General features: G+C 50.2%; 1 protein-coding gene across 13 annotated transcripts in view; it reads left to right on the top strand.

Moving 5' to 3' along the window:
- Positions 1 to 15,877, top strand: part of PTPRF (protein tyrosine phosphatase receptor type F) — a 392,972-nt gene that overhangs the window by 308,072 nt on the left and 69,023 nt on the right. For all 13 annotated transcript variants that reach the window (XM_069788950.1, XM_069788945.1, XM_069788949.1 and 10 more), the window contains 4 exons: positions 8,150 to 8,419; positions 11,252 to 11,833; positions 12,404 to 12,537; positions 13,557 to 13,701. In XM_069788950.1, coding sequence (XP_069645051.1) covers positions 8,150 to 8,419; positions 11,252 to 11,833; positions 12,404 to 12,537; positions 13,557 to 13,701 — 1,131 coding nt within the window. The remainder of the gene's footprint in view (positions 1 to 8,149; positions 8,420 to 11,251; positions 11,834 to 12,403; positions 12,538 to 13,556; positions 13,702 to 15,877) is intronic.

Genomic DNA, 15,877 nt, shown 5'->3' with positions numbered 1-15,877 from the left:
GCGAGGGTTCGATTACAGCTGATACACCACAGATCTGTAGCTGGAGTGAGGTCACTCCTGCTAGAGAAATAAGATCTCCTTTGTCTATAAGGAAAATGCAACTAACCTTCTACTGTCTCTCCCGCAGGAAAAAAACTGGGACCTGCTCAATTCTCTGGGTGTTTTTGTCCTTCTGATTTCTTGTCTGTCTCTCACTCGCAGCACAGTGTACCAATAAGGCTCTCCCGAAACTGAGCCCAGCTGAGACTGCGCCTGTCTGTCACTTGCCTAATACCTCTCTGCTGCATTTAGCTCTTTGTTTGGAGAGGGAGAACAGCTCTTCGTGGTAGAAGATTTTTCATTCACCACTTGGAACATTTCTTTCATACGTGATAAAATTGGGATCTATGTATATGCTCTTCCCAGTGTGTGGTCAATGGGTTTAAAGTGCCTTTGCCATCATCTTTATAGCTGGAGTGGGTGTGTGGGAGCACGTCAGTCTGTGTGATGGCTGGAGTCCCTTGCTCTGTGCGTGTGCGTGAGTGTTTTGCACATGTAAACGTGTCTCTGCGTCCAGCATCTGGCCCAGCACGGGGCCGCCCCCGAAGCACACTCCATGTGAGTACGTGTGGGACGTGCGGTCCCCTCCGCCCTGCCTCAACGAGTGGCGAGCGGGTCAGGGAGGCGGAGGGGCCAGCCCTGCTCCAGGCCAGAGCGGTGCGAGTGCGACACACTCTTGTCCATGACATGGAGTGGTGTGTGTGCACGGTGGGAAGTCATGGCTGACCTCTGTAGTCTTGTCTTGTCGTTTCAGTGGTGTGCGGACAGATGAAGCTTGGCCTGTTTTTACTCTCTGTGTTTTTCCTTGTCTTTTTTTATTCCCTCCTCATCTTCATCGCACTCTGCCATCAAACAAAACAAACTTTCATCTCTCAGATCAGCGAGAAGGTTGGTCCTTTTCACTTCTTATCCATCTACAGTACACCACGTCAGATGGGACTTTTCCAGTAGGGAGAGGAGAGCCATCCCCAAAAGGGGAGGGGGCCCTACAGACTCTGGCTCCCTTCCAGGCACGGCCACAGTGTGCCTGATGAAATCTGCTTACTGTTTGCTGTGACTCTGGTGATGGCATTGATACTTTGCTTGCATGCCTTTGTTGCCTGACATGTAAAATGCACAGAATATATTTTGCATGCAAATACCAGCCAGGGTGGTTTTGTTCAAAGGTAGGGTGGGAAGAAGTGCATGCTACTGTATGTGGGGTCCTTCTCTAACCTGTTACCTGTGCTAGGTGCCAGTGTAATACCTCTAAACTGCTGCTGCTTTCTGGCCAGAGATCAAGAGCGGTCTTTGGAAGCAGAGATCAGAATGATCTCCAGTCTCCTCTTGAGTTTTTAGAGAGAGCGGGTTCCTCAGTTTCTCCTGTAGCTTTAAAAGTTTTAACTTTCTTTAGAGGCAAAAAGCTTACTTTCAATCTCAGCTGGAGAAGAACTCAGCATGCTGCCCTCCCTTGCCACAGGGCAGCAGGGGCAGCTGGCTGAGAGATGCAAGGCCCTTGCGCTGAGGCAGCTTCCCTGCTCCTCGGCAGTCCCCGCTCTGGGGGTGGCCAGTTCTCCGTGCTTGGACAAGGGCCCTTTGCATGAGCAGGTCTGCCTCTCCTTTCTTCCCTGGGGCTGGGTCTTTCTCTTGCTGGCAGGAGAGCTCTGGCAGTGGCCCCAGCCTTACCTAGGATGGCTCAGGGAGTCCCACGGTGATGTGCACAGGAGCTTGTAGCCACTCAGCAAAACCTGATTTGTACTTTGCACTGCTCTGTCCTGCTGCCCTCAGAGAGCCAGAGGTGAATAAAGGACAATAGCGAAAGGCGATTCCAGCTTTTAAATTAAATCTAGCTTGAGGCACTCATAATTTCATGCTGAGGAAAGCTGGTGGTTTTGGCCGAAGTCCTGAGCTAGTTTCCAGAGATGACTCCTTCACTGAGCAGGTACCGTGCGGGTCCATCCCTCCACACGCACTGGAGGAGAGGGATGCTCACAGCAGCTCTCCAGCCCGGCGCTGCTCCCAGGTGGCACGGAGAAGAGACCCTGGCTCCTCTCACACACGCCATCAGGCAGCTGCACGAGTTGATCTTACAGTCATCACTGGAACAAGTTTTAACAAGTTGTCATAGCAGTTGTTCCAGTACACTGACTTCGCTGCCATTTCTCTCCCTGGAACGTGCTCTCGTTTAGATTGTACTGAGGCATGGGGCCCTTGTTGTTTACTCTCTAAAAATAGATTTCGTAGAGGATAAAATTACCTGAGCCCAGGACAATGATGAAAAATGAGAATAAGGAAGAAAAGAGAAGAAATTAAAGCCAAGGCCCAAAGCCTCCTAGATTTCAGTGAATTTGGAGCACCGCTGTGATGGCTCAGGCACCTCTGGAGAATAAACCTTTGACAGGGCACTTAAACGTTTTAGCCGCATGGTTTAGCTGAGGGGAGGTAGCTGAGAATGGATATAAGCCAGCAGGAGTGGATAATTTCTCATTCTTTGTGTCGACCCCTCCTTCCCACCCCACCAAAAATACCCACGTACACAAATATTTAATGTGAAGCCAGAAATTAGTTTCTAAATATTCCATTGGGATTTGCCGTGCTTATAATTTGTTTGGCACTGATAATTACATCTTACATTTTTCCAGCTTTACTTAAAAGTGTGTACTGCTCACCCATGCATTTAATTATTGCTCTGTGACTGCTACAAGGTTATTTATTAACGAGTTATTTTATCTTGATACAGTGGATCTTTTCTCTTATTCCCCTCCTTAATGTTGTGTTATTTTCATCAGAGAAATTTCAGAGAGTGAATGTAAATTGCATAGCTCCACAATCTTGCTCTCCCTTACTTTGCTATTAGTATGTCAGTATGCTGAATGCTGATGTGTCTCCAGTGCTGCACCACTGTAATGATATATCCTCTTTTATATGTGGTTGTCAGCGCAAATAATTAGACCTAAAAGTTATAGCTGAAATATAATCCAAAAATGGCAAGGCCCTGTTTTGGAAATTGTCTATAAAATGTCAGCACTCAAGGATGCATTGGGAGCATAAATAGTACAGCATTGTTTGAGCACAAGATTAGACTGTAAATGCATTTTTTCTGGTTCCAATTTTTCCTCTCCTGCTGTTGATTCTGTCAATAGATTGTGAGACTCCAGCAACTGCCTTTCCATTTGAAGTCCTTCCTTAAATTGATAGCACTAGGGAGAGATGAAAGGTGTCTACAGATGAGTAAACCACGCAGACCGATGATCATGTTTGAGGCTATCTCCTAAATTCACTCCTTCCCGACTCTGAGGAGGTGGTTCCTGAGGAAGGCGGGAGTTTTGGGCAGGGTAGCAGTGTGGCGAGGGCAAGAGGACACCCCGTGCACAAAGGAGCCTCCAGCTTACCTGGCTGGAGTAATGAAATGGGGCAGCCTCACCTTCTCAAAGATGTGCCCCTGCACCGCTCTCTACTACTCATCCCAGTTGGGAGGTTAGATAGAGCACAGCCCTCCGAACCGGCGTTTGCTGTGCTGGGGCGTGGGGAGGAGCAGCACAGCCCAGACAGAGCTGGTCCTTCTTCAGAGCGAACGGGACTTCAGACTGACGTTCCACCGTGCAGAGGAAGAGCAAAGGGGAGAGGATGTCAGGGCGGTGGTGCAGGACCAGAGCAGCTGGGATTGCCTCAGAGAGGAGCAGAGAAGTGTGCAGAGCTGGGCGCAGCTCTCCACTGCCATGGGGCAACACCCAGCGAGCCTGCAAAAGGGGTGCCAGGAAGGGGAAGATGAAGCCCAGTTAGGCGGACGCCAGGTAGGCATGGTGGGAAGGAAACCCAGAAGCAAGAGCAGGCAAGTAGAGGTCCCTGCATCTCTGCAAGCTAGAGGGAGAGGTGTTAGCATTGTAGTTTGCTCGGCTGTACTGTGGCCAAGAGAGCCAGCAGGGAAAAGCAGTTTGGTTTCCCCTTCCCTAGCAGCACCGCACGGTTTTGGAATCATGGGCAGTCTTCCTGGCACTGTTGTGTGTTTCCAGCAGAGCCTCGCTGTATGCCAGCAGTGTCTCATCACGCAAGGGGCTGAAAGCAGCAGCCTGTGAGCCCTGAGCACTCACGCCCAGAGCTCAGAGCCTACAACTCTTGCAGACAGCAGCAGGGAGGAAGGGTCCCTGGTTCTCCAAGGGGGTAACGTCACCCTCAGAGGGAACCTGAGACGTTAGGAAACAGCCACTCCTGTGGCGAAAGGAGCTGGGCAATCGATTCATGCTCTTTGCTCTCAAGCCAAGGAATGTGCATGTTAATGCATGCTGAATTATTAACATTCTCAATCTCAAGCTTTGTGGCTGTTGTGTTGCCTGCTCCCCTCCTTCCTCCCCACGGTCCCCGCAGTGAGTGGGGAACTAGTCTCCACGCTGTCCTTTCTCCCTGTCCTGTGGGATCCAGGGCACGGGCTCAGGTTGCGCTGCACTGCTCGCCACTCCAGGGTTTCACTTGACTTCGCAGGGAATGCTCTCTACGGGGAGGCATGCTGAGTAGTGGAGCAGCACAGAGCCCTTACAATGCCTGTTCTTGGGATGAATGACAATGAATCTCATTTTTGACAGTCTGCTGGTTTAACTAAACCTCTGAATTACACTATTGTCCATTGAAATCATTTTAATATTCACAGCAATTTTCCCTATGCTGTTCTTGCAAAACCTCCAAACCACCTTCTCTGATCTTTATCCAAAAAGAAGATTAAAAAAAAATTGCAAATTCTTGTCAAGAAAATTGTAATAAAAAGGGAAATTTCATTGCTGCAATAAATGAAGAACAACAAAATTTTCTGGAGCACTTAAGGTAGCATCATGAGCTGTGCTAGGCCATGTGATTTGACTTGTAAATTGGACAGAAATTCTAAGAATGCTGCTTTTTGAGGAGTTATACTGATTTAAATTATTACCAGACTCTTATGCTAGAAAAGCAAGCGACTTAAATCGCTGTCTTGAGCCTGAGGAATGTGTTGATGGTGCTCTGCAAGCTGCTGTGAGAGCTCTGCCAGCTCTCGCTAATGCTAACTGACAGCATCTCCCCTTCTCCCTCCGTGCTGACTGGGACAAGAGGCTGCCAATTATCCCCCAAGAGGATGAAAGGCTGATGGAGCCCGTCCCTTCCATTGCACATGCTCCTGCCAGAGTATTGTCTGGGCCAGATCTCTCACCAAAGGCTTCGCCCTGACCCCCTCCCGCCTCCCATGTTGAGAGCTGACCCCTACCCATGGCATCCATTTTTAGCAGCTGCGGTGCCTTGGGCACCGCTGCTCTCTGGTACAGAGCAACGAGCCCATCTTAGCAGCTCTGCTGGTGTGCTAACGAGGGGCGGCCGGTGCAGCCGTTCAGGGTCGCAAAAATATACCGCAGAGGCCTGTTGAACTGCTCATCTGTTGCCAGGCTTGAGAGCTGAGGCCCCGCACAGCTTCCTGGCATGCCGCAGGCTGCAGCGTGCAGGAGGCATGGCCTGCGTCGAGGTCGATGATGCTGCAGCCTGCCCACCCTCTTGTACGGTTTGATCTGCAGGAGAGTTTTCCTTGCCATTCATCCCTTTTCTAGGCACACAAACACACTAACCGCCTCTGCTGCTCCCCCGTGGGTAGGACAAGGGAGAGCCACTTCCAAAGGGGCTCAGCCCTTCCCTTCACCCTGCTGAGTGAGCCCCCAGCCCCTTCGAAGTGCATCTCCCCTGTGCTGTCCGCAGGGGAGCAGCGTGCAGTCGGCTGCTGACCTTCCCAGGGAGGGATGGCTGCAGCGCCCACAGGCACTGCCTCTGCAGGACACATCAGGGGGGACGTGGCACTGATGGGGCTTGGCATGGCCCCAGGAGCACCCTGAAAGCAGTGCTTGACAGGGGGGCACAGCGTGGGGCGCAGGGGAGTCTGCAGCGGGCTGTGCTGCCTCTGGTCTCACAGGGCTGGGGCTCAAAATCTGTTTGTGCATGCTGGGCTCTGGCCTTCCTGCATGACCTCTTGTCCTCCCGTGTCCCTGTACGTGAGTTCCTGTGCACCTTCCCTCTCCCTGTCCTGCCCTCGCACTGCTTGCTTTCTGACTCTGTAGTGGCCTCCGGTGCCTGCCAGCCTGTTTGCCTGGTGCATGTGCGTGAGTGCTCTGTGCAAACCTATGGCTTTATCCTCGAAGTTTGCTCTTTTTTATTTTAATACAGTGTGGGTGGGTGGGTTTGGTCCTTGGATGGGGACAGAACTTGAACAGCTTCTACCTGGAATAATTTGATGCCACGTTCGTTGGAAAACGAAACTCTGACTCTTAACGAATGGTGCTGGGATGCTTTGGTTGGAAATACACGCCATCATGTTAAACCATTGCCATGTCCATCAGGTTAACTCCGTATTCTCATGACTGCGTAGCGCTTGAGTACACTTTCAGTTCTGTCTCGTTTGGGGAGCGCTGCCCCGTCAGTCAGGTAACGCCTCACTGGCGATCGCTCATGTAGCTATTGATTTGAGATTTAATAATTGATTAAAAGAAACAACCAGCAAGACTTTGGATTTAGACATTCAAAAAAAAAAAAGCAAAGCAAGTTATCCTTCCCCTGGCTGGTAAGGAGCTAATGAGCCCTGTTTTGTCACCGAGACGATGTGTAGTACACACACGATGTTGACAGTATTGTCTAATTTATCACGAAGTCTTAGCTCTGTTGTACATGCTAGTGTGGGGGCTTCCGCGTTCAGTCTATTTCTGCAAGCCTGTTGGTTTGGGGATGAATCATCAAAGAGAGCACTAGTGAAATTTCATTTGGGGAGAGTCAGCTTGGCAAGCGGAGCTGACACCTCTGCAGCTCACCAGGCTGTCAGCAGCTTTACCGTCTGCGGAGAAGCTGTGGTGGCGGGAGCCAGCCCAGCAGAGCCGTGTCCCCCCGGCCCCCCAGCACCCGTGGGGCCAGTCGTGCCTGCGGCGCATTGTGAACTGGCACCGCTCAGGCTCCTGCCCGATTTCCACCTGTCCCGAGTGCTGTGGCTGTTTGCTGCTCCGCCAGCCCGATGCACTGATGGAGGAGTGTAATTGGCCGGGAAAGGCTCCTTGGGAGCCGGTCAGTCGTGAACCCAGCTGATGCTCTGGGGCTGCCTTTCTGGTGGAAGAGGCTAGAGGAGAGCAGGGCTGCTGGGCAAGACACGTTCGAGCAGTTTCCCTTTTTAACTACAGACTAAAATGAGCTTGCCCAGAGGAGACAAAGATTTACCGAGCACAGTTGTTTCTCTACCCTTGCTTAAATAGGCCCATAACACTAACCCTGAAGAAGGGGCCTCATTTCTCAGTGTCATTTTCCTGACGGGAATGCATATGGCAGGCAGCTTTAGAGCTTTATTGTAGCTGAGAGTTGCTTACAAATAAGTCTTGAATGAAATACCCAGCAAGGGATTGATACGAAGAGAAGCTGTGCAATGAAATAAGGAGGAATACATCTCCCGAAGTGCTGCCACAAAGGTGGGGAGGGTTCTGCCAGCCCAGCTCTCTTCTGTCAAAATGGATATGATCTCACATCTGTCAGGATTAGTTCTCTCCTGCCCAGCAAGGTGATCTGTTCAGGCCCTGACAATGTCATGCAGTTCTGGTGACTATTTTTTCTGAACCAAGGTAGAACCTGAGTTACATTTTGAAAGGAATTATATTTTATTTAGCAGCACGTGTGTGCTAATTCAGAAAGAAACCTTTCTGCTGCTCCTGCCCAAACCCTGTGAGGTTTAGGGGATGGGTTGCTTTACTCTAGAGCTAATAAATTGAGCAGGTAATTCTGTTTTGCAGAGCTTCAGTGGGCCCTGCACAGAGAGTGTGTGACTGGCATTTGTGCATTCTCTCTAATTAGAGGGATGTAGTTTAAATGGAGGAATGTTTCATGTTAGTAATATGATTTCAAAAGGCTATGTTTGGAGGGAATGGATTGAGCCATCCCTTAATGAGTTCTTCTAATAAGATGCCAGTGGCTAAGGAAAGAGAGCAAAGTGTGTGCAATTTGGCAAAGCAGTGAACAGCTTTTGCACTTCATTTTATCTGTCCCGAGGGATAGACAGGCAAAAATGTTGAACCCCCCTCACGTACCCCCACAATGCAACTGAGCGCTCTCTGCTGGTTCTGTGACCCTACTAGCTGTCTCCTCCTTGTTTCAGTGCGGCGTGTTGCTCCTCGATTCTCTATCCCTCCAAGCAACCACGAGGTGATGCCTGGGGGGAGCGTGAACCTCACGTGCGTGGCAGTAGGTGCTCCGATGCCCTATGTGAAGTGGATGGCTGGTGTGGAGGAACTGACCAAAGAGGACGAGATGCCCGTCGGTAGGAACGTCCTGGAGCTGAATAACATCATGCAGTCTGCCAACTACACCTGCGTGGCCATCTCCTCCCTCGGCATGATCGAAGCCACAGCCCAGATCACTGTCAAAGGTAAGGAATTATTCCTCGTGGTGCTCCTACTTAGGTTTCAATGGTGTAGCCCTTTGCCAAAGTGTGTTTGAGTGCAGCCAACTGACTGCAGTCTCCTGTGACTTTTCCACCTTGCAGGGGATGTTCCCAAACCCACAACTTTGTTTTTTCCTGCTCAGAGCATAGTATTTGCTTTGGGAGGTCATTTCCTCTCTCCCTACGTGGCATGACGAGAGACAGGCTTGTGTCAGGCTGGGTCCCTGTTATGCCACAAGGGAACTTCAGTGAGTCTGTGCTCATCCCAGCAATTTCTGGCTTGTTCCATGCATCAGCAGGATCAGCTCAGCACAGCAGCAGGCCACAAGCTGTCCTGGGGCAAGGGTCTGTGGATGTCTGCAGTCAGAGAGCTGTTTGCACAGAGATATACTCTTGCAGTAAGAGCAGGACAAGAAAGTTAATCCCAGCAATGTGAAGCGTCTGTGGGCCTCATGAGAATGAGCATCCTCCCTCCTTCAGGGAGGAGCTATACGCGTTTATTTTAAAATTGTTGAATATTCCTCTGTTCGTTTTCTTTTTCCCCTTACTGCTCTGCCTCTTTCCTTTTCTCTTTCCTTTGTTGCTGTCCTTAACTTAAGGCATGCTTCCTGCTGCCGTTTCACAAGTAGCTTTGCCCCAAAGAGGGATGTTATTGCGGATTGCTGACCACTGGGTACACGGCAGCCCACCCAGACAGCTCCGTAACAGGAGGCTGAAGTATGTGTCCTGCCTTTCCCATCTGGGGCCAAGCAGGTCCACACTATCCCTTTCCTCCTCTCCTTGCAGTTGATTTGTAGCTCAGATTTCCACAGACATGTCATCTTTTGAGTCTGTCTGTTCTTGCAGGCCTCCTCCTGCACTATGGCCACCTTTAGCACCGAGTCCCTGCTTGAACAAATCACAGAATTGAGTGTTAGCCCTCTCTGACCTGGAGATTAACAGCAAATTCTCTCTTCCCTGATGCTAGTCAGAGGATGCTTTTAACCTTAGCTGCACACTGCTCCCTTTACTCACAGCATCTGCTAGTCAGTACCTTTTCCAGCCCCCATTTTCTTACAGAGCACAGGTGTTGCCTTGGTTATAGTACATAACCAAGAGTGTAGGGAAGAAAGGGGCATGATGGAGAGGTGGTTTGGACATGGAGGGAGGAGGTGGGAACTGCACCATTGCACTGATGGTTCCCAGTATTTACCTCTTTGTACCTGGGATGACTCTGCCTCGCTCCCTCTTTGGCTGATGTGATGCCCACTGCCGCCCCAGGACTGCAAAAGCCCCCGGGACAGGGAGCAGTCTGCTCAGCTCCTTTAGCCCTTTGCCTTCCTCCTTGTTTCTCTGTCTGTCTTTTCTGCACCTTCACTCTGGATATCTTACTGTCCCTAAGTCCTTCACCTGGTGTTGCTTCTCCTGTGCTTGCTGGAAAGTAGGCCGTTTGCAGGGCAGACAGGAGAAGCAAGATGAGACAGAGCTGATTGCAGTAAGTGCATCTAAGGTACCAGACCTGTCCCTTGCTCACATGCAGGCTGCACACCCAAAACCTGGCAAGAATCAAGCTTGCCGTTCTCCAAAGGAGAGGGTGGATGAGTGTCATCTATCCTTGAATTGAAAGCCTGAGGGAGGCTGCCAATTTCTTGGATGCTCTAGGAAGTGTGTTCCTTCAGGCTGTAATATTGGGCGGGATGTGTTTGCCCCCCATGAGTCCTCCATGGGTAGTGGTGTTGTGGTTGGTTGTGGGTTGCGTGCCATTCCCTCCCATACCAATTCAGCCCTCACCAATTTTCTCAGTATTCATGTTGCAGTAGCACTAGAAAAGGCATCCTCCCTGGCACTCGGAGCAGGCATGCTTCTGTGCTAAAGAGCCAGCCCTCCTTAGCTGAACCATGTGGAAACTGGAAACCTGATGGCTTTGCCAAAGAATGAAGTACTCAAGGATCTTAATTTGGGCTGAGCACTTTTGCTAGTCCCTCATCAAGCACAGCTGCATTACAAGTCACTAATGACTTTAACTAGAGTGGTTCGTAGGAGGTTTAAAGTTACTGTAGACTTTAATTCAGTCATTGTCTTAAAGTATTTGTGTACTCTGAAAATCTCTCACACGCACTCATTCTCTTTCTTTGTTCTTTTGGTAAAATGGCAAATCTGGAAATGTTTGCTTGCAGTAGTTGTGTTCTCGTTAACACTTCAGAGATGTCAGTGTCACAGCGTTCTCGTGTAACAGTTTATTGTCTGGTTGCAGTTTGACACACCACCCAGTGAAATAGTCGATGTGAAAGTTGGTAATTTCTCTGGCTGTATCCCTCTTGCATGTACTGTAATACTTACAAGGCATTCCCCCATCAACCCATCTAACAGCACTGTCCATGAACTCCCTATGGCCTAAGATGCTGTTTCTGTGGAAGCAGGAGCATAGCTCCAGATTACCTGTGGTGCTCTGATTGCTTTACTGTATCCCTTTGTAAATCAGCTGTATACCTGGCTTCTGGGGCCAGCCCAGCCCAGCAAGCACCTTCCCACTGCCACCTGAACCCCCATGACAGAAACATTCCTGCATCCCCGTTGAATTACCTTTATTTAGCCTGCTGCTGGTAAGTGCGTCAAGCACATCTAATAACATGATTGCTCTGTTTATCCTTCCATTAAGAACCACTTCAAGCAATATATGGTAATATAAAAATGCATGTTCTAGAGTATGAAATGATTTCTGCCTTTTAAAGAAGAATGTTAATGGGAGGTGGCAGCTCCATTTTTATCCCCGTGCACATTGCAGGGTTTGAGCTGACTGAATTATTTAAATCACACCTCTCTGCCTTCCAATTGCAGCACTGCCAAAACCTCCAACAGAGCCATTAGTGACTGAAACGACAGCTACCAGCGTGACCCTCACCTGGGATTCGGGCAACTCCGACCCCATTTCATATTACGTCATCCAGTACAAGCCCAAATCCTTGGACGGTCAGTTCCAAGAGGTGGATGGTGTGGCGACAACACGCTATAGCATAGGTGGGCTCAGCCCCTTCTCAGAGTATGAGTTCCGGGTCATCGCAGTCAATAACATTGGCAGGGGTCCCCCCAGTGAGCTGGTTGAGGCCCGGACGGGAGAGCAAGCTCCTTCAAGTCCACCCCTCAAAGTCCAGGCACGGATGCTGAGTGCCAGCACCATGCTGGTCCAGTGGGAGCAGCCGGAAGAGCCAAACGGACAGATCCGAGGGTACCGCGTTTACTATACCACCGACCCACATCTGCCTTTGAGCATGTGGCAGAAACACAACACTGATGACAGCCACCTTACCACCGTGGGGAGCCTCATCACAGGGACTACGTACAGCATCCGCGTCCTGGCCTTTACTTCGGTGGGCGACGGACCCCCCTCGGACATCATCCAGGTCAAAACGCAGCAAGGGGGTACGTACGGAGTGAGGTGCCATGGCTCCATGTCCACCCCAGTGGTGTGCAGCTCAGCTGTGTGCCTGATCTGCACCAGCCATTGCAACTACACTTTTTGCTCAAATGGTTGCATGTCAGAGTTGCATCCCTGCCCCACAGCCATCAGATTTAAGCTGTCAGCTTGTCCTGGGGAGTCGGTCTCAATCTCTGTACAAGTAACACAGCCCACAGTTTTGTCTGGGATACAGTGGCTAAAAATGTGACACAAGGCCCTGGATGTAGATGTTGGCACCTGTGTAACTGTACTGGGCCTTTCTGGGGTCTGAGTACACATGTGGGAAGGAAGGAGCTGGGATGCAGTCAGGGGCTGGAAGTGACCATGATTCCCATAGTCACCTGCCTGGGTCCCAGAGGTGCTTGATTGTTGCCTGGGTTGTTCCAAGACTACAGTACAGGGGAGAGGGAAGAAGGAAGGGTCCAGTAGGAATGAAAGAGGATCCTCGCAAGGTGAAACGCAGACTCTGCAAAGCCGTGCGACTCCTCTCCCTGCATCTGCCTCCTGGCACTAACCATGTGTTTGGTCCCCAGTTCCTGCCCAGCCAGCTGACTTCCAGGCAGAAGCAGAGTCTGATACCCGCATCCTGTTGACGTGGCTGCCCGCCTCTCAGGAGCGCATTACCAAATATGAGCTGCTGTACTGGGAAGGGGAGGATGGCACTCAGGTGAGGATCCTGCCTCTACGTCAGCAGCACTTGGGGCCAGACATCACAGTTCAGCAGCTTGGGAAGGGTGTCTGCTTGAGCTGGGGTGGCAACAGGACTGTTTCTTCTCCGTGTCTTTTTCTATCTCAGGGGTGTGTGATAGGAGTATGGCAATCTCTGTCTGGCTTCTGTGTGACCTCCGCAGTGATTGTTGATGCCCAGCAAAGTAGCTAGTGACTGGTTTGGGACTGGACAGGCTCCAGAATGCCATGACGCCATCCCTGAGGCATCCTTACTGCTGGTGCCTTTAAACGGTAGGGCTCTTAGGTGGGTCTGAAATGGCCTCCAATATGCGTCTGCAGCTCCAGGACTGGTTACACTTAAAGACCAGATTGAGAGTGGCCTAGAGAGAGCCCTTCCGCATTTACTGCCAGGTCTGTAAAGGAAGTCCAGCTCTAAACAGATCAAAAGTAGTGCTGGCTTCAGGGCAGCACAGTGAGAACTGTGCCATGGCAGCATCACAGTGTCCCATGGTCCTCTCCTCCTCCTGTATTTATAGTGGCATGAGAGCTGCCAGAAATAAGTGCCCTCCAGGTGAAGTGGCAGCAAAACAAGTCCTTCACCAGCACTGTTTAGGTGCATTAGAGATCCCAACTGCTCCAGGACAAGGGCTTTACTCTCTTTCACAGGCAGACATTGTCTGTTGGGAGGAAGCAAACTCATGTGTCTTGTGCCCCTCATCTGAACTGTATAGCTAGACCCAGCATTCCCACAAAGCTGTCAGCTAGTGAGTGGAGTCTGGACACCAGGCAGTGTAGCCTGGCTGTCGGAGAAGTCTGCTTCCCTGCAGAGTCCTTTTATTTCACCCAGGAAGCTCCTTGGAGGCCTGCAGGACTGCAGCAGGTTTGGCAGCGTGGCTGTGGCTTTCTGTGGGGCCAGAGTGGGTGATGGGACTGCCTATTCCCTTGGCATTGGGAGCTGAGCGCCAGCTTTTCTGTATTCTCCAACTACACCAAATAATGTTTCCTTTTATTTGCCAGCAAAAGGTGGAGTTTGACCCAACCTCCTCGTATGCTGTGGAAGGTCTCAAACCAGACACGCTGTATAAGTTCCGTCTGGGTGCCCGCTCAGAGCTGGGGGTAGGAGTCTACACCCCCATGATCGAAGCCAGAACTGCCCAATCCAGTAAGTGTCTGACTCTCTGCACTCCTGAAGACAAAGCAAAAGCAGTCCAGTTTCGATCACCTGGGCACGGAGTAGCTTGGTGCTTCTGCCCTTGTGGGTCTGCAGGGATGCTGGCATGCAGTTTGCTACAGGGTGTAATGGGGAAAGTCAGCTGGGGTTTTGGATCAGGGCTCTTTGGCAGAGGGGGTGCACCCAAGTGGTAAGTTCTTTCTTTGTGTCCCTTTGATCATGCTGTCTTTCCCTAAGGGTAGATTCATAAAAACTGATGGAGGAGTGAAACAGGCTGGGAAATTGCTTTGGAAAGATTGATTTGAGTGGGTTTGTGCATCTCTCTGAATTTACTCCCATGCAGACAAGCTGTCTGGACAGGCAGCATATGGGTGTTTGGCTCTAAATGTGACTGTCTCCAAACCATTGGATTTTCACCCCTTCATTCCCCGTTCCAGCTGCCTTGCTTCCAGAGGAGTCCATCCCTGGTCCATACACTTGGTTGCAAGGCGAGGCATCCTTTGAGGCCAGATGTGCCTGTGGCTGTCAGGCAGCTGGAGGAGTCAGTTTGGGGAAGTACTTGCTTGCCTGGGTTGCGGGAGCAAGTGGGGCTGCTGCTTCTCGGACTGCAGCACTAGGGGAAATCAGAACAAGCTGCAGCCGAGTTAATAGAGAGGCTAGATAATGAGGTGACCCAGGCAATATCACTTTCATCCTCGCTCTGCCCCATGTGATCACAGAGCAGGAGTTCGCATTGCTGTGATTGGCAGCTCAAAGTGCTGCGCATAAGCAGATTAGGGCTATCAAAGGGCCCTGCGATAAGCTCGTTTTCACTAACGATTTCTGGGCTTGCCATTATGCAAAGAGCATTAAAAGGGGGAAAAAAGACATTTCCGTTAGCACCGTCTGTCTGGGATTTACTAGCTATGTGGGGTGAGCAGTTGGCAAAGGCAGCCAGCCTTCCCTGCAGGGAGGGTGCCAGCATGCACAGCAGCCGAGAGCCTGAGATGGCCATTAGAAAGGAAGCTCAGGCAGGGAAGAGCAGCTCTGTTCACTTTTGGAACGACCTTCTCTTTGAGGAAAACTCAGTTTCATTAACAGATCAGTTGCAGGGATTCCTCCACCTCGTTAAGTGAACTAATGGTGTCTTAGTGCTGCACGATAGACAGGTATGAAAATGGAGAGAGGTTCAGATCATGCAGTTATAAATATTTGAACACTGAGAACAAATTCTGAGTGTGGGGATTTGTATACCTATTTCAGATAGCTTTTGTGTTGATAGGCAAAGGTTGAAGCAACTCTCCTGCCACTTAAATTAATTCCATCAGTGGATGCTCTTATCCTTGAACACACTTAATCAGAGACAGCTCCATGCATAAATGAGTCCTTCACAGTTTTACAACAGTCCAAGTAAGAGAAACCTGTGTTTTGTGGACTTTTCAAGGCAGACATCTTCCCATGACCTACTCCACATGCTGTCTGCTCACAGGGGATCTCATACCAGTCTGGTTTTAAGGTTGTCGCTTCACTGGCCAGCAGAGCAGTACCTGACCGGTTCTGACATCTTTTTATTAAGAGAGATGTGCACAGGTTGGAAGAGATTTGGCCAAAAGCCACAGGAATACCTTGGCTTGACCAGTGAAACCCTCCTTACATTGAGGGACATAAGAGTTCTTCAATTTATCCAAGAAGTGACTTGGTCTTTGTTTACAGGCCCCTACTTGAGAAGATTTCTGATGACACTCTGTTCTATGAGAATAGTCCTTGGCAGTTACTACTGGGTTATTCAGTGAGGGTGACAAACCACTGGCTGAACAGTCCCAGGGCAGAGTCGATTCTTGGGTACTGGAGGTCTCAAAGTCAAGTAGGTCTTTCAGAAAGCTCCACTTTAGCTCTGCAGAAGTTGCGTGCACAATGCGCAACTTCCAGGCAGAAATTCTTTGGTCTGCACTTAGCAACACCTCACATCAGATGGTTCAATCAGTCTCCTGTGGCCTTAGAACTTAGTAATCTGGAAAGTATGTTGCTCCCAGCTTCAAACTGATCTCCTTCCCGCACTTTTCCATCTGGTTGCCCTAAGAAAGGGTGTTAGATCTTGGAGGTTGACATGTTCAGGTGGGACACAAACTGCAGGAGCAGTCAAAACTCCTGCTTTCCAAAGAGCCTGTCTTCAGGCTCTATTCCTGGC

Source organism: Haliaeetus albicilla, chromosome 8 (genome assembly GCF_947461875.1).
Source record: "Haliaeetus albicilla chromosome 8, bHalAlb1.1, whole genome shotgun sequence".
Taxonomy (NCBI): domain Eukaryota; kingdom Metazoa; phylum Chordata; class Aves; order Accipitriformes; family Accipitridae; genus Haliaeetus; species Haliaeetus albicilla.
Note: the sequence above shows the minus strand (reverse complement) of the source record. Positions and strands in the feature narration are given on the sequence as shown.